General features: G+C 45.4%; 1 protein-coding gene across 1 annotated transcript in view; it reads left to right on the forward strand.

Moving 5' to 3' along the window:
* Window positions 1–6,350: 6,350 nt before the first annotated feature.
* Window positions 6,351–26,927, forward strand: part of LOC126110556 (uncharacterized) — a 75,871-nt gene continuing 55,294 nt past the window's right edge. The window contains exon 1 of the mRNA XM_049915000.1: window positions 6,351–6,587. Coding sequence (XP_049770957.1) covers window positions 6,351–6,587 — 237 coding nt within the window. The remainder of the gene's footprint in view (window positions 6,588–26,927) is intronic.

A 26,927-nucleotide genomic window follows, 5' to 3' on the forward strand; every position in this document is an offset into this window, starting at 1 on the left:
TTCAAAAACTTTTATCCTCTTCTTGTCTGTACCGTTTATCATCCATTGTTCACTTCCATACACGCTTTTGCATCACATAAATACCTTCTGTAAAAATGTAACGTCAAATTTATTTTACATGTTTCAATATTTCTCTTTTTGAGAAACACTTTTCTTGCTATTATCAGTCTCAGTTGTATTTACTATTTAATTCGGCCGTAGACAGTTATTTTTCTGCCCAAATAATAAAACTCATCTAGGATTATCAGTGTGTCCTTTCCATACGTAGTTCCCGTACAAATGCCTGATTTGATTCAATTCCATTATATTACTTTTGTTGATATTCATCTTGTTGTTGTTGTTGTTGTGGTCTTCAGTCCTGAGACTGGTTTGATGCAGCTCTCCATGCTACTCTATCCTGTGCAAGCTTCTTCATCTCCCAGTACGTACTGCAACCTACATCCTTCTGAATCTGCTTAGCGTATTCATCTCTTTCTCTCCCTCTACGATTTTTACCCTCCACGCTGCCCTCCAATACTAAATTGGTGATCCCTTGATGCCTCAGAACATATCCTACCAACCGATCCCTCCTTCTAGTCAAGTTTTGCCACAAACTCCTCTTCTCCCCAATCCTATTCAATACTTCCTCATTAGTTATGTGATCTACCCATCTAATCTTCAGCATTCTTCTGTAGCACCACATTTCGAAAGCTTCTATTCTCTTCTTGTCCAAACTATTTATCGTCCATGTTTCTCTTCCATACATGGCTACACTCCATACAAATACTTTCAGAAACGACTTCCTGACACTTAAATCTATACTCGATGTTAACAAATTTCTCTTCTTCAGAAACGCTTTCCCTGCCATCGCCAGTGTACATTTTATATCCTCTCTACTTCGACCATCGTCAGTTATTTTGCTCCCCAAATAGCAAAACTCCTTTACTACTTTAAGTGTCTCATTTCCTAATCTAATTCCTTCAGCATCACCCGACTTAATTCGACTACATTCCATTATGCTCGTTTTCCTTTTGTTGATGTTCATCTAATACCCTCCTTTCAAGACACTGTCCATTCCGTTCAACTGCTCTTCCAAGTGCTTTGGTGTCTCTGACAGAATTACAGTGTCATCGGCGAACCTCAAAGTTTTTATTTCTTCTCCATGGATTTTAATTCCTACTCCGAATTTTTCTTTTGTTTCCTTTACTTCTTGCTCAATATACAGATTGAACAACATCGGGGAGAGGCTAAAACTCTGTCTCACTCCCTTCCCAACCACTGCTTCCCTTTCATGTCCCTCGACTCTTATAACTGCTATCTGGTTTCTGTACAAATTGTAAATAGCCTTTCGCTCCCTGTATTTTACCCCTGCCACCTTCAGAATTTGAAAGAGAGTATTCCAGTCAACGTTGCCAAAAGCTGTCTCTAAGTCTACAAATGCTAGAAATGTAGGTTTACCTTTTCTTAATCTAGCTTCTAAAATAAGTCGTAGTGTCAGTACTGCCTCACGTGTTCCGATATTTCTACGGAATCCAAACTCATCTTCCCCGAGGTCGGCTTCTACCAGTTTTTCCATTCGTCTGTAAAGAAATAGCGTTAGTATTTTGCAGCTGTAACTTATTACATTTTCACATCTGTCAACGCCTGCTTTCTTTGGGTTTGGAATTATTATATTCTTCTTGAAGTGTGAGGGTATTTCGCCTGTCTCATACATTTTGCTCACCAGATGGTAGAGTTTTGTCAGGACTGGCTCTCCCAAGGCTGTCAGTAGTTCTAATGGGATGTTGTCTACTCCTAGGGCCTTGTTTCGACTTAGGTCTTTCAGTGCTCTGTCAAAGTCTTCACGCAGTATCATATCTCCCATTTCATCTTCATCTACATCCTCTTCCATTTCTACAACATTGCCCTCAAGTACATCGCCCTTTTATAGACCCTCTATATACTACTTCCATCTTTCTGCTTTTCCTTCTTTGCTTAGAACTGGTTTTCCATCTGAGCTCTTGATATTCATATAAGTGGTTCTCTTTTCTTCAAAAGCGTCTTTAATTTTCTTGTAGGCAGTATCTATCTATCTTACCCCTAGTGAGATAAGCCTCTACATCCTTACACTTGTACTCTAGCCTTGCCTGCTTAGCCATTTTGCACTTCCTGTCGATATCATTTTTAAGATGTTTGTATTCCTTTTTGCCTGCTTCATTTACTGAATTTTTATATTTTCTCCTTTCGTCAATTAAATTCAATATTTCTTCTGTCACCCAAGGATTTCTACTAGCCCTCGTCTTTTTACTTACTTGATCCCCTGCTGCCTTCACTACTTCATCCCTCAAAGCTAACCATTCTTCTTCTACTGTATTTCTTTCCCCCGTCCTTTCAATTGTTCCCTTATGCTCTCCCTGAAACTCTTTACAATCTCTGGTTTAGTCAGTTTATCCAGGTCCCATCTCCTTAAATTCCCTCCTTTTTGCAGTTTCTTCAGTTTTAATCTACGGTTCATAACCAATAGATTGTGGTCAGAGTCCACATCTGCCCCTGGAAATGCCTTACAATGGAAAACCTGGTTCATAAATCTGTCTTACCATTATATAATCTATCTGAAACCTGTCAGTATCTCCAGGCTTCTTCCATGTATGCAACTTTCTTTTATGATTCTTGAACCAAGTCTTAGCTATGATTAATTTGGCTCTGTGCAAAATTCCACCAGGCGGCTTCCTCTTTCATTTCATACCCCCAATCCATATTCTCCTACTACGTTTCCTTCTCTTCCTTTCCCTACTATCGAATTCCAGTCACCCATCACTATTAAATTTTCGTCTCCCTTCACTATCTGAATAATTTCTTTTATCTCATCATACATTTCTTCAATTTCTTCGTCATCTGCAGAGCTAGTTGGCATATAGACTTGTAATACTGTCGTAGGCTTGGTCTTCGTGTCTATCTTGGCCACAAAAATACGTTCGCTGTGTTGTTTATAGTAGCTTACCCGCATTCCTATTGTTTTATTCATTATTAAACCTACTCCTGCATTACCCCTATGTGATTTTGTATTTATAATCCTGTATTCACCTGACGAAAAGTCTTGTTCCTCCTGTCACCGAACTTCACTAATTCGCACTATATCTAATTTTAACATATCCATTTCTGTTTTTAAATTTTCTGAACTACCTGCCCGATTAAGGGATCTGATATTCCACCCTCCGATCCGTAGAACGCCAGTTTTCTTTCTCCTGATAACGACGTCCTCTTGAGTAGTCCCCGCCCGGAGATCCGAATGGGGGACTATTTTACTTCCGGAATATTTTACCCAAGAGGACGCCATCATCATTTAACCATACAGTAAAGCTGCATGCCCTCGGGAAAAGCAACAATCCATTCCGTTCAGATTTCTTTGACGTCCTTTACCATCTGACGGAAGTACAGTGTTTCTGGCAAACCTTAAACTTTTCATTTCTTCTCCTTTAATGCTTGCTAAGCGTAGGGATTGAAAAACATGGAAAATAGGGAACGACCTTGTCAACCTCCGTTATAAACTACTTTCATGTCTTTGGACTCTTGCAACTGCTGTCTTGTTCCTGTACAACAAATCGAGACTTGGTGCGTTTCATCATTGATACCCTCAGAAATACACTAAAATTGTAATATCTTAATAATCGACAACTTATTTTGTAATATTTTTTGGTCGAGCTGCGCAGTTCGCACAGGCGAAACTAATCCGTTAACATGACAATATTAGGTTACTTTTGGAAATGCAGCAATCATACACTTTTTAAGTGACGTTATTTATCTTAAGACGTGTTTCCAGTTTTCATCGATGTTTAATTGGCATAATACATTCACTTGTTCCTCAGTACAATGTTTCCGTCGAGTGCAGTTTGAATGCTGCAGCTGCCCTGTGTAAAATAACAATTCGTTTATCTAGAAGCTTCCCGAGTTTTATATTTGGTTGTAATTATTAATTAGACGCAGTTACTTTTATTCTTTAACTTCATCTTGGTTTTAACTCAAAAAAACTTTTTATTTTATGTATTAAATTAGTCGTAACGTATTTTAGTGTGATATTTGAGTCATCTAGTCTTTTCCACTTCAACATAATATAAATAATTCAGTTTTTGCGAATGATTTGTAAAATGTGTCACTTTTAAAGAGATTTTTGTACAGATCTCAAAAGTGGTCTGATATTTTGTGAGTCTGCAATATTTCCAAAGTTATGGAGAATTTAACATAAGGGGCGCTGAAAAAGTTTTTGTTTGAGGGCGTTACTGCAGCTTATATCCAATGTAGCGCGACTCCGATGCAGATACATAAGCACCGACATGTAGGCAAGCAATCAGTGAGGCAGTAGTGCCTTTCCAACGCACGCGCTGTAAATTCGGAAAAGTGAACTATGACGACTTTATTAACAAATGGTCCAAACAGGACCAACGTGCTGTTATTCCTTTCTTGATTGCCGAAGGAAAAACGCTGCTAGACATCCATTGGAGAACGAAGAATGTATACGGAGGAGCTTGTCTGTCGGAAACCGCCGTTGTGGAAGGGTGCGCCAAGTTCCACGCTGATCGCGTTTCGACGTACGATATCAATCGATCTGAGTCGGCAGCAGAAGTTATGCCAACACGAATGGGAGACACTCGATCGCCGCCCTATAGTCCTGACCTGTCACCATACGATTATGATGCCTTCAGTCCTGTAAGGAAGGCCTTGAAGGGTCGACGATTCCTGTCGGATGAGGATGTGCAACAGGCAGTCAAGGACTTCCTCACACAGCAGGACACAGGGTTTCACCAAACTAGTATCTTCAACCTGTTGTGTCGATGGAATAATTGCCTCAGTGCTCGTGGTAATGTTGCCTAACTGCTGTTTTGTTAATATTGATGCATCTAATCCGTTTGGGTCACAGTTATACGTGTGAAACATGATATTTGGTCGTCCAGTTTTAGTTGAACGAGCTTTTATTTTGAAAAGTCTTTTCTCCGAATTTCTGTATTGCGTCACAGCTTTTGAAATTAGCTAATGACTATGTCCCACCTGATCAGATCGATACAGCACCTCACATATCGGGAACATCAAGAATAAATGGAATACTACACAAAAATCGCACTTAAATGGCAATTATTTATTGATGTATGCTGTGCAAAACATAAATAAAAAGTTTTTGACTGGCTGCAAAACATATTAAATGGTCCAAATGGCTCTGAACACTATGGGACTTAACATCTGAGGTCATCAGTCGCCTATAACTTAGAACTACTTAAGCCTAACTAACCTAAGCACATCACACACATCCATGCCCGAGGCAGGATTCGAACATGCGACCGTAGCAGTCACGCGGTTCCGGACTTAGCGCCTAGAACCGCTTGGCCACCGCGGCCGGCGAAAACACATTAATTTTTCAGGTTTCACCAACCATTTCTAATGGATAGAAGAAAAATGGTATGCTAGGTGCAATGGGTAAGATGCAGATATTTTTACACGTGGTACCTTAATACGTGTGCACATATGTGATGCCGGTCGTTGTGGCCAAGCGGTTCTACGCGCTCCAGTCTGGAACCGCGCTGCTGCTACAGTCGCAGGTTCGAATCCTGCCTCGGGCATGGATGTGTGTGATGTCCTTAGGTTACTTAGGTTTAAGTAGTTCTAAGTATAGGGGACTAATGACCTCAGATGTTACGTCCCATAGTGCTGAGAGCCATTTGAACATATGTGTTGGTTGTTTTTTTCCTCTGTGACGAACAGTCTTCCCACAAGCACTTCACATAATTAACTACCTGAGGTTTGCTGCACTACTAGGTGGACTAAACTTTTCAGTATAGACTAACCGTTTTGCGACCGTGCATCCACATTTCAACACACGACCTACTGCCCATAAACATTCAAATGTTCAGATGTGTGTGAGTTCTTAAGGGAGCAAACTGCAGAGGTCATCGGTCCCTAGACTTACACACTACTTAGACTAAGTTTAACTAACCTATGCTAAGAAAGACACACACACCAATGGCCGAGGGGGAGGACGCGAACCTCCGGCGGCAGGGGCCGCCCAGTCAGTGACAAGGCGCCTCTAACCGCACGGCCACTCCGCGCGACAAAATAAACATTAATGGTGTGGTCTCGTCACATGTACTCTGAGGTACAACCTAACCTAGAAACATACGACTTGTAGTAGCTATAATTATTAATATGCAGATGCAAATACTGATGTTACGTTCAGTACACCGTCCTTAGGCACTAGTAGCAATATCTGCACTTACACCCTTTACACTCTATGTCGGGGCTCGACGTGTTTGTATTGTCTTTCAGTACGGCCGCGTAGCACCCCGTGTATGTGTACGAGTTGTCTGAGCGGTGGTAACACTTGGCTGCGTGTCGCGTGCTGCAGGATGCGGCGGGCGTCGTACGCGCCGGCGACGACGGCGCAGGGCCCCGGCGAGCCGCTGATCGTCGTGGAGGAGTCGGGCGGCACCGACGACGAGGGCAGCCCCGGCCCGCCGTCGCCGCCGCCCGGCTTCAACCCGGACTCGCCGCTGCTCAACCCGGGCCTGCTGTCGCCGTTCCGCGACATGCGCAAGCGCTCGCTGCCCACGCCCGCCTGCACCTCCGGCATCACCGCCTCGCAGGTAGGGCGCACCACGCCTTGTCCCTCTCCACACCTGGTTCACTGCCTGCCTCCACGAGGATGTACGAGGGGTGTTCAGTAAGTAATGCAACACATTTTTTCCTGAAAGCAGGTTGGCTTTATCCAGGATTCCAGTACACCGTATTACACTACTGGCCATTACAATTGCTACACCACGAAGATGACGTGCTACAGACGCGAAATTTAACCGACACGAAGAAGATGCTGTGATGTGCAAATGATTAGCTGTTCAGAGCATTCACACAAGATTGGCGCCGGTGGCGACACCTACAACGTGCTGACATGACTAAAGTTTCCAACCGATTTCTCATACACAAACAGCAGCCTTCCGGCGTTGCCTGGTGAAAAGTTGTTGTGATGCCTCGTGTAAGGAGGAGAAATGCGTACCATCACGTTTCCGACTTTGATAAAGGTCGGATTACAGCCTATCGCGATTGTGGTTTATCGTATCGCGACATTGCTGCTCGCGTTGGTCGAGATCCAATGACTGATTGCAGAATATGGAATCGCTAGGTTTAGGAGGGTAGTACGGAACGCCGTGCTGTTTCCCAACGGCCTCGTATCACTAGCAGTCGAGATGACAGGCATCTTATCCGCATTGTAACGAATCGTGCAGCCACGTCTCGATCCCTGCGTCGGCAGATGGATACGTTTGCAAGACAACAACCATCTGCACGAACAGTTCGACGACGTTTGCAGCAGCACGGACTATCAGCTCGGAGACCGTGGCTGCGGTTACCCTTGACGCTGCACCACAGACAGGAGCGCCTGCGATGGTGTACTCAACGACGAACTTGGGTGCACGAATGGCAAAACGTCATTTTTTTCGGATGAATCCGGTTCTCTTTACAGCATCACGATGGTCGCATCCGTGTTTGGCGACATCGCGGTGAACGCACATTGGAAGCGTGTATTCGTCGTCTCCATACTGGCGCATCACCAAGCGTGATGGTATGGGGTGCCATTGGTTACACGTCTCGGTCACCTCTTCTTCACATTGACGGCACTTTGAACACTGGCCGTTACATTTCAGATGTGTTACGAACCGTGGCTCTGCCCTTCATTCGATCCCTGCGAAACCCTACATTTCAGCAGGATAATGCACGACCGCATGTTGTAGGTCCTGTACGGGCCTTTCTGGATGCAGAAACTGTTCCACTGCTGCCCTGGTCAGGACATTCTCCAGATCTCTCACCAACTGAAAACGTCTGGTCAATGGTGGCCGAGCAACTGGCTCGTCACAATACTCCCGTCACTACTCTTGATGAACTGTGGTATCGTGTTGAAGCTGCATGCGCAGCTGTACCTGTACAGGCCATCCAAGCTGTGTTTGACTGAATGCCCAGGCGTATCAAGGCCGTTATTACGGCCAGAGGTGGTGGTTCTGGATACTGATTTCTCAGGATCTATGCACCCAAATTGCGTGAAAATGTAATCACATGTCAGTTCTACTATAATATATTTGTCCGATGAATACCCGTTAATGATCTGCATTTCTTCTTGGTGTAGCAATTTTAATGGCCAGTAGTATAGTCGCCTCAGTTTTGGCTACAAATACAGTTTTGAAAATAATCCCGGTTCAATAAGAAGGCCTTAGGCAGGCTTGTTTTACCGCATGGTACTACTGTAATGGTCGACGTCAGAGTCAGTGTCTTGCTGGATCAATAACCTCCCAATCATCCGCATACTGCTTCCTACGGTGTGCATCCTTCATTGGGCAGAAAAGATTGAAGTCGGAAGATGCGAGATTCGTGCTGTAGGATGTACGAGGCAGAACGGTCCAAGGAAGTTTTCTGAGCTCTTCTCGGGTCCGTAGACTTGTGTGGGGCCTTGCGTTGTAATGGAGAAGGACCAGTTCGTTTGTATTTTTGTGGCTACGAACACGCAACACGCTGAAGTCGTTTCTTCCGTTTCCTGTGGGCAGCACAATACATAACAGAGTTGGTCGTTGCGCCATGAGAAACGACAGCAAACAGAATAACTGTTTCAGTCCCAGAAGACCGTCGGCATGACTTTACCGGCTGAAGATGCGACCTTAAACGTTTTCTATGGAGGAGAGGTGATGTCGCGCCATTCCGTGGAATGCCGTTTTGTTTCCGGTTCTGTGAGGATGTTCGACAAAAACTTGTCACTATCAGTGTCATAAGCCACAAGCTATTCCACCCAGATGGTCCTTCGTTGCTCCTTGTGGTCTCCAACAGGGTGGGGCAAATAGAAGTGGCCTGTAGAACAGAGTTCCATGGTACGAAGAAACACAGCAGAGGAAAGGAAATACAGTACTAATCCGACTATAGCAGATGATAAAAGTGACCACTATTCATCTCTCGGTACATCTGGGACCTGATCAGCAAGTTACTGAAGGCGGATCGAAGCAGGACTGCTGGAATTGTTGCAGTCTCATCCAAAATGTTCTGTTGCAGTTCTTGAAGACTATGAGGTTCTTAGGCTTGAGGCTCCCCACACAAAGTAATCGTACGCTGGCAGATCAGGTGACCTGGGTGGCCAGCTGGGCCTGCTTACAACTGTGCCGTATGTGAAGATTATGTAAATGTACTCCAAGGTTCGTCCGGCTGTATGGGCAGTTGTTCCAACCTGTTGGAAGTAACTGTAGGTCTTTTCCTCCTCCGTTAACGCTGCCAAAAATGATTTGTAAAATGCTGGCAATGTAACGCACCAAAGTCAGCGTCTGATGAAAGAAGATGGACCAATAATATGGCACTGTACACCATATCCCAACCTTCTGATCATGCAATGGTATTTCGTGGAAGTTATGTGCACTCTCCGCTGCCCAGAACTCAGGTTATACCAGACATAACGAACAGATCCATGACCAAGCCAGTGAAGAGCCGCTCACAAAACTGAAGGCACAGAGGAGCATCTGTTAGGGATGCACGTGCTGGTCCAGATGAAGTGTTCGTCCGCGTGATCGACGTGATATGCTGGTCTCTTGCGACGGGCGTCGGGTTGATTTGGCAGGACTCTGAGGCATTTTCTGGTGGACTGCAGCCACATTCTCCTGTGCACGTGCACGTTTCGCAATGTTTTTTTACTTGTTCAAAAAAAATCCTGTCCACACCATTTTCGTACTAAGCTCTGAGTGACACTCTTTGCTGGAACTTAGATACCATTAAAATTCTCAGCAAACAACTAACCACACTGTTTCCACGACTTTGTTGTCACGTAAGTTTGTACAACCACTGCTCCACTGCTCCGCTGTGAGTATCATCGTCCCCTTTGCACTTCTCCACTCGCACTAACACTCCCGCACTATGCTCTGAACAGGTGTGGATCACTTGGCGGGCGTACACGCACCTTTGAGTGTCCCAACTGGTGGACGAGTGTGTCAGCACTATCATCAGAGATATTCCGTTGAGTAGCAAGGTCTTCCATTGTGATCCATCGATCACCTCGAATGAGAGTGTCCGCACATCCCATCGCTGCAGGAATTGCAGATGAGTGAGGCCAGCCGGTATGCGGGAGATGGGATAGGTTTGCGCGAACTTGTTGCGATGATGACAGACTGCTCGCCCAGTGATCACCGTGCTTTTGTTCACTGCCAGGTCTCCAAAGACGTTCTGTAAGCTCCTATGAATATCTGCGATTTTGTGGGGTTCGACCAAAAGAAACTCAATGACAGCTCTCTGCTTGGAATGTACCTCCGGTACAGACACCATTTTGAATGTTATATATAGCACCGGAAGGTATAAGGTCTGAAACGAGAATATTCCACGGTGTCCCACACCAAATTCTGCGTATTTTCAATCTAAATAGGCCAGAAAATAAATGTGTTGCATTACTTGTCGAAACCCCTTCACATGTTGTAGTAGTAGTAGTGGTAGTGAGCATCTCAGAAAGTCTATAAACACATGGGCTTGCTCTAGTGACCAATGGCCAACAGGACAGCAGTAACGCGTGGACAAAGGAGTGTACTCCTGAGGATGTAGGTGACATTCCGCACTATCTCAACAGAGGCGCTGTGTGTACTGTTCGGTCCCTTCCCAAGCGATGTAACGATCAGATATCGGGTCGCATGCTACTCGCTTAGGAGGTGAACACACGGTAAGGTCAGGGAAATAACAGGGGAAGACGTAGGACACAAACGTCAGCTAACTTTTGCAGACTGAATGTCTGGCAACGGGAGTGGAACGATAAGGACAAAGGCCATAGTGTGTACAACTTTTTCTCGAGTATCAGGGAACGGTCACGGATGAATAATGCTAATGGTTCATTTCCTGACTGACCGCGGCCTATACCGAGCGCACCCACAGCGCTTCTCACTATCTACGGACGGCAACGGCACAATCCAGACATGGCGACTGAGACTAAATGTTTCTAAAACCGAGGTAAGCCTGCTCCACCTCTCTAATCGCCTTATATCAGCAAAGATCAGTCCACAGTTCGGCCCTCTTGGCACAGTCAGATTCAACGAAAGCCCGAAATACCTGGGAGTCACTCTGGGCAGAACTTTAACATACAAAAAACACATTTCCAACTTGGCCAAGAAGAGACAAACACGATTGAACCTTGTGAGAAAGCTGGCAGGCAGTACATGGGGAGCAACCACATCAGTCCTCCAAGGAGCATCCCTTTATACTCTGCAGCAGAATACTGTGCACCAATTTGGCTCCGAAGCGCCCACGTAGTGAAAGTAGACGTCCAACTGAACTCAGTTATGAGAGTAATTAGTGGTACAGTCCGGTCTACACCTACTTGCTGGCTACCAGTGCTTTCAAACATCTGTCCACCAGACCTCCGTCGAAAGACTGCTCTTTACAACCTCTGTCAGCAAGTTTCTGAAAACAACTCGATCCCTCCTCATGACGATTTGCTATCACTGCCCAGGAAACGCCTCAAATCTAGAAGACCAGCATATGAAATGGGAGTCCAAATGCTATCCACAGGATTCGACCAGGACGCAGAGTGGTAACGTGAGTGGCAAGCTACAAGAACCCGAAACCACGAACTTGTAGACAATCCAATAGTTCCAGTTCCAGGCTTCCACCAACCAAGGGAGGTGTGGGTGCAGTTAAACAGATGTCGAACCGAAGAGGGTAGGTGCAAATACAACATGCACAAGTGGGGGTTTTCAAGTGACAGTGTGTGTGACTGCGGTGACACCCAAATAATGAGCCACATTGTGAATGAATGTCCAATCAGACGCTTTCCTGGTGGCATTGAGAAGCTCCATCAAGCATCCCACGAGGCACTCCGCTGGATCGAGTCCATCAATATCCGAGCGTAGTCTGAGGAGTTTTAAAACTTGTGTACTGAATATAATTTGACATGTTCATTTATATATATATATTTCTTTGTTTTGCTAAATGTGTATTACTGTAATTGATGCATACGATAATAGTAATGGCCGATGCACTTTGTGCTGTACTGTGGGTACCGCACACGGTGAAACATATCAACAATCACCAATCACAACAGAAACAGTGCAACACACACTCAGAAACTCACACATATGGCAACAACTAAATAAGCTAACACAACATACCAACAAGACAGAACATACCATCTACACTGAAGCTCCAAAGAAACTGATATAGGCATGAGTATTCAAATACAGGCAGAATGCGGCGCTGCAGTCGGTAACGGATATATAAGACAAATGTCTGGGGCAATTGTTAGATCGGTTACTGCTACTACAATGGCAGGTTAGCAAGATTTAAGTGAGTTTGAACGTGGTGTTATAATCGGCGCACGAGCGATGGGACACAGCATCTCCGAAGTAGCGATGAAGAGGGGATTTTTTCCCATGCGACCATTTCACGAAAGTATTGTGAATATCAGGAATCCGGTAAAACATCAAACTTCAACATCGCTGCGGCCGCAAAAAGATCCTGCAAGAACGGGTCCGACAACGACTGAAGAGAATCGTTCAACGTGACAGAAGTGCAACCCTTCCTCAAATTGCTGCAGATTTCAATGCTGGACCATTCAACGAAACATCATCCATATGGGCTTTCTGAGCCGAAGGCCCACTCTTGATGACCGCACGACGCAAAGCTTTACGCCTCACCTGGACCGTCATCACCGACACTGGACTGTTGATGACTGGAAACATGTTTCCTGGTCGGACGAGCCTCGTTTCGAATTGTATCGAGCGGATGGAAGTGCACGGGTGTGGAGACAACCTCATGAATCCATGGACCCTATATGTCAGCAGGGGACTGTTCAAGCTGGTAGAGGCTCTGCAATGGTATGAATAGTGTGCAGTTGGAGTGATATGGGACTCCTAATACGTCTAGATACGACTCTAACAGGTGACACGTACGTAAGCATCCTGTCTGATCACCTGCATCCATTCCTGTCCATTGTGCATTTCGCCAGACTTGGGCAATTCCAGCAGGACAATGCGACACCCCACACGCCCATAATTGCTACAGTGTGGCCCCAGGAACACTCTTCTAAATTTAAACGCTTAGGCTGGCCACCAAACTCCCCAAACATACACATTATTGAGTATATCTGGGATGCCTTGCAACGTGCTGTTCACAAGAGATCTCCACCCTCTCGTACTCTTACGGATTTATGGCTAGCCCTGCAGGATTCGTGGTGTCAGTTCCCTCCAGCACTACTTCAGACATTAGTCGAGTCCATGCCACGCCGCGTTGCGGCACTTCTGCGTGCTCGCGGTGGCCCTACACGATATTAGGCAGCCATGCCAGTTTCTTTGGCTCTTCAGTGTATAAACAAATGAGATCTCACAGGCATCGTATCAGACGTCAAAGAGACGACTGGGTTAGTAGAGATGAGGACTTCAATACTACAGACTCCTCCAACAACGACGCAGAGGATTGAATACACGAAGAACAGCATGTAGACACCCAAATATGGGAGCATGAAACATATGCTGAACCAGAGAGACGTAGGTTACAATTGTGGTCAATTATTGTATGAGGCGCCACGTTCAACTTGTTACTTTAATAATACAGATTTTTAACGTGCGACGTAAGGTAGAATAAGAGTAAGGACACGATAGAACACAGGAAGAGACACAATACATAGCGTACACAACACATATCAGTAGTAATCCTTTATCGCTTGGTATACAAACACTATATGTACAATGTGTAACCTAGTTAGCAGGTTATTATACCAGGCGCCAGAGCAAACATGTAAATCATTAACCTTCCCTTATTGCACAGGTGATGGGATTTCCCACTACTCAGTCTATCCCAGCTTTCTTTATCGCTCTCCGTAAACCAAATTTTTTCTTTTATAATTTCCTACATCCATTTATGTATAATAGTTTCCTAATTAAAATACAACTGCCATTTACACAAAGAAAGAGGACAAAAGATCTCCACGAGGCTCCATCTCCACATGGTGCTCCATGGGCAACGGAGTCGGTGGCCTCTGTTGCGCAGCATGTGAGTGGCGCTGTGGAAGGGGAGGGGGGCGGTGGTCCAGGCTAAGTGGGCTGATTGGAATACTACAGCCTCCACAAAACTTATTAGATGGCGCTCCTAGCAGTCCAAATGCAGTATGAAAAATGTGGGGGTGGTATTAGTAGTAGTAGTAGTAGTAGTAGTAGTAGCAGCAGCAGCAGTAGCAATTTCATTCATTTACTCATCTGTGGATCACTTTCACAATGGTGTTGGAATGTCATAGTATTACAGTTCCTGAACAAATAAATAAAAACATTATTCACGTAAACAGGAATTTACACACTTGTAGGTTTATTGACAATGATCGAACAGGTAGTGGGACGTGGCCTTATGCGAGGAACCATACTGGCATTTGCCCTGGCCACCGTCGTTGCCACCGACTGATCCTGCAAATTTTATCATTAAAGCAAATAATCGAAAAAAGGAGAGAATACCTACAAGATACTGTCTATCAGTATCCTCAGACAATTTCAGCCTTTCACAGAGAACGACATACAAGAATACGAAGCTGGCTTTCGACCAAAGTGACCGACAACACATTTTTCACTATAAGACAATTGTTTGAAAAACACTCAGAATACCTATCGACGGTTTTCAACGTGCACGCGACGGCATCCACAGGAAAGGACTATACAATGCGCTGCGTGACTTCAAAATCCCAGAGAAGCAAGTGAGTGTGGTGCAAACTTGTAGAGATGCATCAAGTGCAGCACTGCATTCCCGAGGGCTCTCAACACAAACGTTAAAGAGGGGATGCTCTCTCATGTGTTCTGTTAAGTGCCATCTTATAGAAAGGAATAATGGAATTTAGGCAACAAGAGTGGACTGGGGAACAGATGGATGGTAATTACAGTTGTCTCGCATATGTAGATATATAATACTACTAAGTGAATGAAACCATGAGGTGAAAGAAATGTGTCAGAAAATCGTCAACTACGCACTACGTTTGAACTAAATATGAAAGAGACATAACGGAACTCATGCAGTTAGGAAGAAGAGAAGAGCAGTAAGAATTTATGGGATAGATGATCTGAGGTTCAAGTGAATTCACAATTAAAATACTTGGGGTGTTGGTTTACCAGTGACAACAGTATAGGAATGGACATCGACGAAAGAATATCAATGGAAATAAAAAGCATTTACTCCCTCAGGGATGCCGTCAACTAAAAATCAATACCACCGAACACTAAGATACGAATCTATAACACACTGTTACGTTCAGAAATCACACATTTTACAGGGAGCTAGAGCAAAGCTAAACGAGGAAAGGAAAAACTGTCAATAATCGAAAAAAGAGAAGACTTTTCGAGGACCGACCTTAGATAAAAGACAATGGAGGAGAGGATGAACGAGGAAATCTAGCACACACTGCGAGTTCTGTTCAGTAATAACGTTGTGATAAGGTTAAACAAACTTTTTCTCTCGCGGATTTTGTTGTTTGTAACCAATAGTGCCATGGAGTGGCGAGGAGGCAAGGAAACATCTTCCACTCCACGGTATAAAACTGAAACAGACAAATACGAAGGTTCACATGTAGACATGCACGACAAAGACACGGGCGCTTCAGAAACTAACATTACGAATCAATGAGGAAGCGTGTCCCAAAAGTTTAAACTGAACGTCCTCCTGTAAGGTGGCTGCTGAGGCAAACAGCATTTCTCACGCTGAAGCGTTTCTCAAAGGCTGCACCTGGCTCAGACTTTTATCTGTCTTAAAGGATTCTTTCTAGACACAAACAATACAGTTTTTTGGCAGACAGCTGGACCTTTGGGGGTCTCCTGGAGACCGGGAATGGGTGAAGCGAAATCCGTCGGGGCTGCCTATGCTGAAGCTCAGCTTTTGGCTATGACACATTTATGAAGCTTCTCTCTGTTCCTTTAAGTAAAATTGTATTTTGTCCCAGCCAGCTTTAAAGCTTTCAGCTCTGCATGCAGAGTAATAACAAGCCCTCACGGTGATAAAAGCAGGGAAGAGAAAAAGCAATTAGCTGGGCAGTCACTGGTAGTACTGAATACGCTCTGCAGTTATGGTGCAGCTTAAGAGTGCGACTACTTTGAGCAAAGAGGATGAGCATATAGTATCATGAAATGTGTTGAGTGTCAGTTTTTGGGGAAGAGCTGCCACATAACACTAAGCGGGGTTTCTTTAGATTATCTAAACATAATTATCTTACAAGCTTTACGAGTATTATTGCCTTTCACAATCTTTTCCATTGCTCTTTTCAAGAGGTGCTACTGACTGAAGCAGGAGAGAAAGTGACTTGAGATAGACTAAGTCTTGAAAAACGTATCTTATAAATTCACAGTTATTGGACACAACGACACACCTTGTATGAACAAGATGACATTGAGCACGCAATACGATCATAATCCCACTATAATAATAATGCTGGACAGAAACGGTGCAAAGGAAAAACCAACTTGTGAATCTTATGAGAAGATGAAGAGGAGGTTGGCCAGATACACCGGAAACTAAAAGATGATTCTCACACGACTCAAAATAGGCATGTAATATTATATTCCTCCACCATAGGTACTACTTGGGTGGACTGAGGAGTTTACCAATTCCGAAACAAAGGCTTCCCATCGACAGCGAAGTCGCACACGCAGTCGTGCTTCAAAATAAAATACCTCTCCTCGCCTATTACACAAGCTAAATCGAGTAACAGTAAAGTCTAAACTCGACTGATTTCTGAGACTACTTTACTCGCATAGGTAATCGCACATTGACTTATTTTTCCCACGTGGTTCACAAGGACGAATTAAAGGTTATTCAAAGACACTGTAAATGAATGCGACTGACATGCAACTTTTATCAGAATTAATCTATTACACGATGATCAAGAAATACGGCTCGTAATAACTCAAATGAGGGACTATCGCTGAGTGCACAAGGCCACCTTCATCGCGAAAAAAGCCAAGTGCTTGTGCACACATTTCTCTCGTAAATTAACTAAATCGATTCACTGAATGAAAACAATACCACTCACGAACGTTCTAGAAACTGAATGCAATGAAATTCTCCTATTCAAATAATACTTGACTACACTTACCGGAATACAATATCTCGATCTGTGTTCCGGAGGAGGTCTTACGATTTCAGAAGTTGCGACCACGATGGCCAGTGTGGGGCCCAGGCGCCGCACAGCGCTTTTCTTACAGGAATGTGGGCACGGCGGCTCCAAGCCCCTGTTTCTTAAAAACAGGAGGTTCTCTGATTCGTCAAGGAAAGAAACCGCCCGAATTTTCTAGAGAGAGCTACCAGTATCAGAATCGCAGGTAACAGAATAGATACTATGACACAGACTACTCAGGGTAACCTTTGCTTCCGTCAACAGTCAATTTAAAACCTACAAGATCCCAAATGTTAACCAACCAGAGATTGTCTGTGCGCCTGGAGAGGAGGAAAAAAGGAAACTTTTCGACACATGAAATTTTTTTTTTTAAAAAAAAGCATTCATTTCAATTTAAAGATTTTTTCAATGGATTATCTTTCCTTTCATGAATCACAAAGCATAGTCCAGCATTGCACGGAGCTGTGCCGAAAATTTTTTATATAAGAGCAGATATATTCGCAGTTTTTATTGAGGTAAGAATTTTTGCTTTTTTTATTCAGAATACAGGGCCGAGGCGCAGCGCTGCTGTCGTCATAAAATTTACCAGGTTACTGATTTTTTTTTTATTATTTTGGTGTTTAGGAATTTTTCTGTTTCGAACTTAACATTAAATGAAAAAAGGATTTTGTGGGAACATTAAATGTGAATGCATTTCTGCACAGAGATTATAAATGGGAGCCAATTTTGTTCAGAGGTTACAATATTTAAAATTCATTTAATTATTATTTCCGTGGGGAGGTTACACTAAAATTCATTTTTTATTATTATTTCCGTGGGGAGTTTACACTTGGTTCATATTTTAATTTAATATTTCTGTGGGGAGGTTACACTTCTTTTTTAAAAATTACTTTATATTATAAAAATTATTAGTGGGGGATATTTTTTTAAAAAAAGAAATTGGATGACATTATTAGATATGCGCAAGGCTGCTTCTTTACCTTCTACAATAATACTCATCCTCCAGAGTCTCGACCAGAGCAGACTGCCGACACGTGCAGGCACGCGCCGACTACTCATGACTCACGCAGACTACAGCCGACTACTGAAGACTCACGCAGACTACTGAAGACTACTGCCGACTAGCGACAAGCAACAACTAACTAAATACTGCTCTCTGGTCAGAGACTCTCCTATGTCTTGCCTATTGCAGGCAGCGCATATAGCGCATACCTCTTACATGATGTCATATCTCCTGAAGTACGTGTAATAGAATTATATAATTTTGCAGTGCGATCAAATGGTTTACCGTACGTGAATACTGTTTGCATAATGTGTTGCATAAAGTTAGTAGTACAGAAATGATAAATTAAAAGGCCATGCTTGATGCGGCATTTTTACTGCATGAACAGTGAAAATGTTGTAAGCGATAAATTTTTTTCTTTTCGGAATTTTGAAGAGGGTGTCAGCGAGAAAAGGTCTCGGAAATGTTTGAAAACGTTTGTAAAGTTGGTTGCAAGTCACTAAGTGCTTTCTTTCTCAATTAGTGGATGAATATACACTCCTGGAAATGGAAAAAAGAACACATTGACACCGGTGCGTCAGACCCACCATACTTGCTCCGGACACTGCGAGAGGGCTGTACAAGCAATGATCACACACACGGCACAGCGGACACACCAGGAACCGCGGTGTTGGCCGTCGAATGGCGCTAGCTGCGCAGCATTTGTGCACCGCTGCCGTCAGTGTCAGCCAGTTTGCCGTGGCATACGGAGCTCCATCGCAGTCTTTAACACTGGTAGCATGCCGCGACAGCGTGGACGTGAACCGTATGTGCAGTCGACGGACTTTGAGCGAGGGCGTATAGTGGGCATGCGGGAGGCCGGGTGGACGTACCGCCGAATTGCTCAACACGTGGGGCGTGAGGTCTCCACAGTACATCGATGTTGTCGCCAGTGGTCGGCGGAAGGTGCACGTGCCCGTCGACCTGGGACCGGACCGCAGCGACGCACGGATGCACGCCAAGACCGTAGGATCCTACGCAGTGCCGTAGGGGACCGCACCGCCACTTCCCAGCAAATTAGGGACACTGTTGCTCCTGGGGTATCGGTGAGGACCATTCGCAACCGTCTCCATGAAGCTGGGCTACGGTCCCGCACACCGTTAGGCCGTCTTCCGCTCACGCCCCAACATCGTGCAGCCCGCCTCCAGTGATGTCGCGACAGGCGTGAATGGAGGGACGAATGGAGACGTGTCGTCTTCAGCGATGAGAGTCGCTTCTGCCTTGGTGCCAATGATGGTCGTATGCGTGTTTGGCACCGTGCAGGTGAGCGCCACAATCAGGACTGCATACGACCGAGGCACACAGGGCCAACACCCGGTATCATGGTGTGGGGAGCGATCTCCTACACTGGCCGTACACCACTGGTGATCGTCGAGGGGACACTGAATAGTGCACGGTACATCCAAACCGTCATCGAACCCATCGTTCTACCATTCCTAGACCGGCAAGGGAACTTGCTGTTCCAACAGGACAATGCACGTCCGCATGTATCCCGTGCCACCCAAAGTGCTCTAGAAGGTGTAAGTCAACTACCCTGGCCAGCAAGATCTCCGGATCTGTCCCCCATTGAGCATGTTTGGGACTGGATGAAGCGTCGTCTCACGCGGTCTGCACGTCCAGCACGAACGCTGGTCCAACTGAGGCGCCAGGTGGAAATGGCATGGCAAGCCGTTCCACAGGACTACATCCAGCATCTCTACGATCGTCTCCATGGGAGAATAGCAGCCTGCATTGCTGCGAAAGGTGGATATACACTGTACTAGTGCCGACATTGTGCATGCTCTGTTGCCTGTGTCTATGTGCCTGTGGTTCTGTCAGTGTGATCATGTGATGTATCTGACCCCAGGAATGTGTCAATAAAGTTTCCCCTTCCTGGGACAATGAATTCACGGTGTTCTTATTTCAATTTCCAGGAGTGTATATTGTGTTCGAACATTATGAATTACCTCGAAGAAAACTGTCTATTGACACACACAGTCAACATGGGTTTAGAAAACATCGTTCCTGTGAAACACAACTAGCTCTTTATTCACATGAAGTGTTGAGTGCTATTGACAAGGGATTTCAGATCGATTCCGTATTTCTGGATTTCCGGAAGGCTTTTGACATTTTACCATGGAATATCGTCTCACTTATGCCACTGGATCTGTGATTTCCTATCAGAGAGGTCACAGTTCGTAGTAATTGACGGAAAGTCATCGAGTAAAACAGAAGACATTTCTGGAGTTCCTCAAGGTAGTGTTATAGGCCCTTTGCTGTCCCTTATCTATATTAACGATTTTGGAGAGAATCTCAGCAGCTGTCTTCGGTTGTTTGCAGATGGACTAATAAAGTCATCAGAAGATCAAAACAAACTGCAAAACGATTTAGAAAACATGTCTGAATGGTGCGAAAATTGGCAATTGACCCTAATTAACGAAAAGTGTGAGGTAATCCACTTGAGTGCTAAAAGGAACTCGTTAAACTTCTGTTAGACGATAAATCAGTCTAATCTAAAAGCCGTAAATTCAACTAAATACCCAGGTATTACAATTACGAACAACTTAAATTGGGAGGAATACACAGAAAATGTTGTGGGGAAGGCTAAACAAAGATTGCGTTTTATTGGCAGGACACTTAGAAAATGTATCAGATCTACTAAGGAGAGTGCCTACACTAAGCTTGTCCGTCCTCTTTTAGAATACTGCTGCGCTGTGTGGGATCCTTACCAGGTAGGACTGACGGAGTACATCGAAAAAATTCAAAGTATTTGTATTATCGCGAAATATGGGAGAGAGTGTCACAGAAGTGATACAGGATTTGGTCTGGAAATCATTAAAAGAAAGGCGTTTTTCGTTGCGACGGAATCTTGTCACGAAATTTCAATCACCAACTTTCTCCTCCGAATGCGAAAATATTTTGTTGACACCGACCTACATAGGGAGGAACGATCACCACGATAAAGTAAGGGAAATCAGAGCCCGTACGGAAAGATATAGGTGTTCATTCTTTGCGCGCGCTATACGAGATTAGAATAATAGAGAATTGTGAAGGTGGTTCGATGAACCCTCTGTCAAGCACTGAAATGTGATTTGCAGAGTATCCATGTAGATGAAGATGTAGACACCCTAGAGCCCAAAAAATGGCTCTGAGCACTATGCGACTGAACTTCTGAGGTCATCAGTCGCCTAGAACTTAGAACTAATTAAACCTAACTAACCTAAGGACATCAGACACATCCATGCCCCAGGCAGAATTCGAACTTGCGACCGTAGCGGTCTCTCGGTTCCAGATTGTAGCGCCTAGAACCGCACGGCCACTCCGGCCGGCCATACAGCCTAGATCTCACACCTTCCCACTTCCATCTTTTTGGCCCAATGGAGGATGGACTCGGCGGAGTGATGGGGAAGTTGCTGATGCAGCAATATGTTGACTGCGACATCGACCATTAGAAAGGTACAACATGGGCATCCAGATCCTCCCAGTGAGATGGCGTAAGGCCGTCGCATTGAACGGAGATTACGTGGAAAAATACGGTTTTGTAGCCAAAAGAGGTGGGGAATAACATGAAGTATTGGACTCCTGAATAAAACCAGCCTGATATCAGAAAAAAGTGTTGCATTACTTTCTGAGCACCTTCCGTAAGCAGAGCACCCATCTACATCTACATCTACATCTACGTGATTACTCTGCTATTCACAATAAAGTGCCTGGCAGAGGGTTCAAAAAACCACTTTGATGCTGCCTCTCTACCGTTCCACCCTCGAACGGCACGTGGGAAAAACGAACACTTAAATTTTTCCGTGCGTGCTGTGATTTCTCTTATTTTATCGTGATGACCATTTATCTCTATGTAGGTGGGTACTAACAGAACGTTTTCGCAATCGGAGGAGAAAACTGCCGACAGAGTAGCCGCGTGACCAGCTACCTGCCGGTACACGCGCTCACGGCGGTTGTAGGGAAGCCGGTGGTAGCCAGTGACGGCCGCGCTACTGGGAAGCGTGACGCAGAGACGGTTGCGAGCGAGCGCCCCGCCTCCAGCGCGCGGCTGGCAGGCGGCCAGCGGCGGTTCCCCAGCCGCCGGACTCCCACGTCGGCGCGCGGCCTTGTGTGGGTCGCCGCCGCCTCCGCAGGGCCTCGCGGACACTGACTGCCTGCCGCCTCGTGCAGCGCTGCCACGCACAGGGCATCAGCACGGCTCCACTCCACACGTTACCGCTTTCTCACCCCATCCTTAGGCCATGCTCTGACATCCCATGAAATACTACCTGTTTCAAAATGATCCATCCGATTTCACAAGACTGTACGATCTAGCGGAAAAATGCTCCTATCGGAGCAGAAAGAAAGTGGACATGCTCCTGTTTGTATACTACTGGCCATTAAAATTGCTACACCAAGAAAAAATACAGATGATAAACGGGTATTCATTGGACAAATATATTATACTAGAACTGACATGTGATTACATTTTCACGCAATTTGGGTGCCGCGACTGCTACGGCCCCAGGTTCGAATCCTGCCTCGGGCATGGATGTGTGTGATGTCCTTAGGTTAGTTAGGTTTAAGTAGTTCTAAGTTCTAGGCGACTGATGACCTAAGAAGTTAAGTCGCATAGTGCTCAGAGCCATTTGAACCATTTGAACCAATTTGGCTGCATAGATCCTGAGAAAACAGTACCCGGAACAACCAACTTCGGCCGTAACAACGGTCGTGATACGCCTGGGCATTGAGTCAAACAGAGCTTGCATGGCGTGTACAGGTAGAGCTGCCCATGCAGCTTCAACACGATACCACAGTTCATCGAGAGTAGTGCATGGCGTTTTGTGAGGAGCCAGTTGCTCGGACACCTTTGACCAGACATTTTCAATTGGTGAGAGATCTGGAGAATGTGCTGGCCAGGGCAGCAGTCGAACATTTTCTGTATCCGGAAAGGTCCGTACAGGACCTGCAACATGCGGTCGTGCATTATCCTGCTGAAATGTAGGATTTCGCAGGGATCGAATGAAGGATAGAGCCACGGGTCATAACACATCTGAAATGTAACGTCCACTGTTCAAAGTGCCGTCAATGCGAAAAAGAGGTGACCGAGACGTCTAACCAATGGCACCCCATCCCATCACGCAGGGTGATACGCCAGTTTGGCGATGACGAATACACGCTTCCAATGTGCGTTCATCGCGCAGTCGCCAAACATGTACGCGACCATCGTGATGCTGTAAACAGAACCTGGATTCATCCGAAAAAATGACGTTTCCCTATTCGTGCACCCAGATTCGTCGTTGAGTACACCATCGCAGGCGCTCCTATCTGTGATGCAGCGTCAAGGGTAACCGCAGCCATGGTCTCCGAGCTGATAGTCCGTGCTGCTGCAAACGTCGTCGAACTGTTCGTGCAGATGGTTGTTGTCTCGCAAACGTCCCCATCTGTTGACTCAGGGATCGATACGTGGCTGCACGATCCGTTACAGCCATGCGGATAAGATGCCTCTCATCTCGACTGCTACTGATAGGAGGCCGTTGGGATCCAGCACGGCGTTCCGTATTACCATCCTGAACCAACCGATTCCATATTTTGCTAACAGTCATTGGATCTCGACCAACGTCAGCAGCAATGTCGCGATACGATAAACCGCAATCGCGATAGGCTACAATCCGACCTTTATCAAAGTCGGAAACGTGACGGTACGCATTTCTCCTCCTTACACGAGCCATCACAACCCCGTTTCACCAGGCAACGCCGGTCAACTGCTGTTTGCGAATGATAAATCGGTTTAAAACTTTCCTCATGTCAGCACGTTGTAATTGTCGCCACCGGCGCCATCATTGTGTGAATGCTCCGAAAAGCTAATCATTTGCATATCACAGCATCTTCTTCCTGTCGGTTAAATTTCGCGACTGTAACACGTAATCTTCGTGGTGTAGTAATTGTAATGGCCAGTAGTGTAAGACTTTGATTCAAGAATGGGGTACCAGCTGCCTAATCCTACCCTCCTCAGCACCTTTAAAATTTTTCCAAACTCTTCGGCGTACGAACATATTCGAACATTTTTCAACATGCAGCGCATCTCTTGAAACTTCCTGGCAGATTAAAACTGTGTGCCGGACCGAGACTCGAACTCGGGGCCTTTGTCTTTCGGGGCCAAATGCTCTTCCAACAGGCTTCCCAAACACAACTCACAACTCGTCCTCGCAGCTTCAGTTCCGCCAGTTCACAGAAGCTCTCCTACAAACTTTGCTATATCCTTTCTTGCAGGAGTGCTAGTTCTACAAGGTCTGCAGGAGAGCTTCTGTGAAGTCTGGAAGGTAGGAGACGAGCCAGTGGCGGAATCTGAGCTGTGATGACGGGTCGTGAGTCGTGCTTCGGTAGCTCATATGGTAGAGCAGTTGCCCGCGAAAGGAAAAGGTCCCGACATCGAGTCTCGGTCCGGCATACGGTTGTAAACGGAGACGAAGTTTCACATCAGCACACACTCCGTGGGAGAATGAAAATTTCTTTCAGGGAACTCACCTCTTATTCCCTCAAGTTCCCACCCTTCACCCCCCCCCCCCCCCCCGCGGGGGTTGGATATGCACCAAAAGTAGTTACTACATAGGATTAGTAATACACAGGATAAGCAACATTATTTCTCTACTAATAACCATTTGTGTGTGTGTGTGTGTGTGTGTGTGTGTGCGTGTGTGACTGGCCGTCAATGGCTCGAAGAAACCATTCCGAGGTATTCACCGTCAGTCACATTCGGTGAATGTACTATCAGATCTCTACTCTATCCTATCTTCTTTTTATATTCTTCTTAAAAACAACAAAATTTTATTTATATTTCAACCTTAAATTATTGTTATTTTGAAAAGTATCATTCTTTGTAAATGTTGTAGATAAAACAAAAGAAAAGAAAGCTGTAAAAAGATGAAAAACGAAAATTGTAAGATGTACGACCTGTTTTAAACAGCCGGTAACAGGTCTATAATTTGGCAATAAATAAATAAAATAAATTCCCTCAAGTTCCCCCAACTGTAATTCGCTCACACCCACTAGTCAGTCGCTGTAGTCACTCATACGCATACTCCAACTTGCCCTTTCTCGTTCCCTCATTTCAGCCTCACTTTTAGCCATTATTTCTTTGTGTCTCTCTATCTGTCATTGTTTCCTGTCTCACAGCCACAGTCTCCTTCGTTCTGTCCTACGACATCTGTCTCCTCTCATTGTAACTGTCTCTCTCTTGCTTTATCTTAAAGGCACTATCCCATGGTTGCCGTCTCTTTTCGCTGTCACTGTCTCTCTCTTCTCCGTTGTCATTGTCATAGACTACGTCTCTCATTATCATTGGCTCTCAGCCACTTTCTCCTTCTCTTTACTCCTCTCCTTTACTCTTTTCCTAGAGGTGTTCTGTTACTGTCAACTAGGTTCCACTGCCACTGCCCCTCTCTTACACTATCGCTACCTCCTGCTCTCTTTCTTTATCACAACCACCGTCTGTTGTCGTCCAGTATTCGTCCGCAGCTCGTGGTCTAGCGGCTAGCGTTGTTGCCTCTGGCTCACCGTCGTCGTGTTCGATTCCCGGCCGGCTGGGGGATTTCCTCTGCCAGCGGACTGTATTTTTGAGTTGTCCTCATCATCCGATCATCGTCATCATTCGTGACAGTGGCTAGATTGGACTGTGTAAAAATTGGACTGTGTAAAAATCGGGACTTTGTACGGGCGCTGAAGACCGCACCGTTGAGCGCCCCACAAACCAATCATTGTCATCAGGGTCCAGTATCTATTACTTTTTCGCATCTTACTCGCTGCCACTGCCTCCTTCCCTCTCAGCATAAAAAAATCGATGATAGCGCCACTATGACGATGCAAATCATGTTTGCTTTAATTATACGCTGTAAATGTCGTGATCTTTAGTTAGCTCTGAGATTGGACATGGTGGGTTGATGTTAGTTAAGAATCCATTGAAGGCGAAAAATGCCGTTATCAGCACCTCACTGAGTTTGAACAAGGTCGTGTAATAGGACTACGAGAAGCTGGGCGTTCCTTCTGCGATACTGCAGGAAGACGTGGCAGGGATGTAGCCACTGCACATGATTGTTGGCGACAGTGATCACGAGAATGTACGGTCGCAAGAAGATTGGGCTCCGAACGGCCACGTGGCTCTACCAGAAGGAAGACCATGATATCTGACTTATGGCTCTGGCGGATCGTACTGCATCTGCAGCAGCAATGTGAGGAGCAGCGGGAACCTCAGTGACTCATGGAATTGTTACAAATCGGTTACCTCGAGGACAGCCTCGAGCCAGACGTCCTGTACCGTGTATTCCACTGACCCCCAAAACACTGCCATTTGCGATTTCACTGGTGTCAAGCGATAGCTGATTGGAGGGCAGGATGGAGGTCTCTTGAGTTTTCCAATGAAAGCCTGTTCTGCCGGCCGAAGTGGCCGTGCGGTTAAAGGCGCTGCAGTCTGGAACCGCAAGACCGCTACGGTCGCAGGTTCGAATCCTGCCTCGGGCATGGATGTTTGTGATGTCCTTAGGTTAGTTAGGTTTAACTGGTTCTAAGTTCTAGGGGACTAATGACCTCAGCAGTTGAGTCCCATAGTGCTCAGAGCCATTTGAAAGACTGTTCTGCCTCTGCTCTGCCAGTAATGGCGGTGTGTTGGTTAGAAAGAGGGCAGCTGACGTCCTGCAACCAACCTGCTTACGTGCTAGACGCGCTGGTCCTACACCTGGAGTTACAGTCTGGGGTGCGATTTTGTATGACAGCAGGAGTTCTCTCTCGGTTATTCCACGCACCCTGACTGCAAATTTGTACGTCGCTCTGTTGATTTAACCAGTTGAGATGCCG

Source organism: Schistocerca cancellata, chromosome 1, assembly GCF_023864275.1.
Source record: "Schistocerca cancellata isolate TAMUIC-IGC-003103 chromosome 1, iqSchCanc2.1, whole genome shotgun sequence".
Taxonomy (NCBI): Eukaryota; Metazoa; Arthropoda; class Insecta; order Orthoptera; family Acrididae; genus Schistocerca; species Schistocerca cancellata.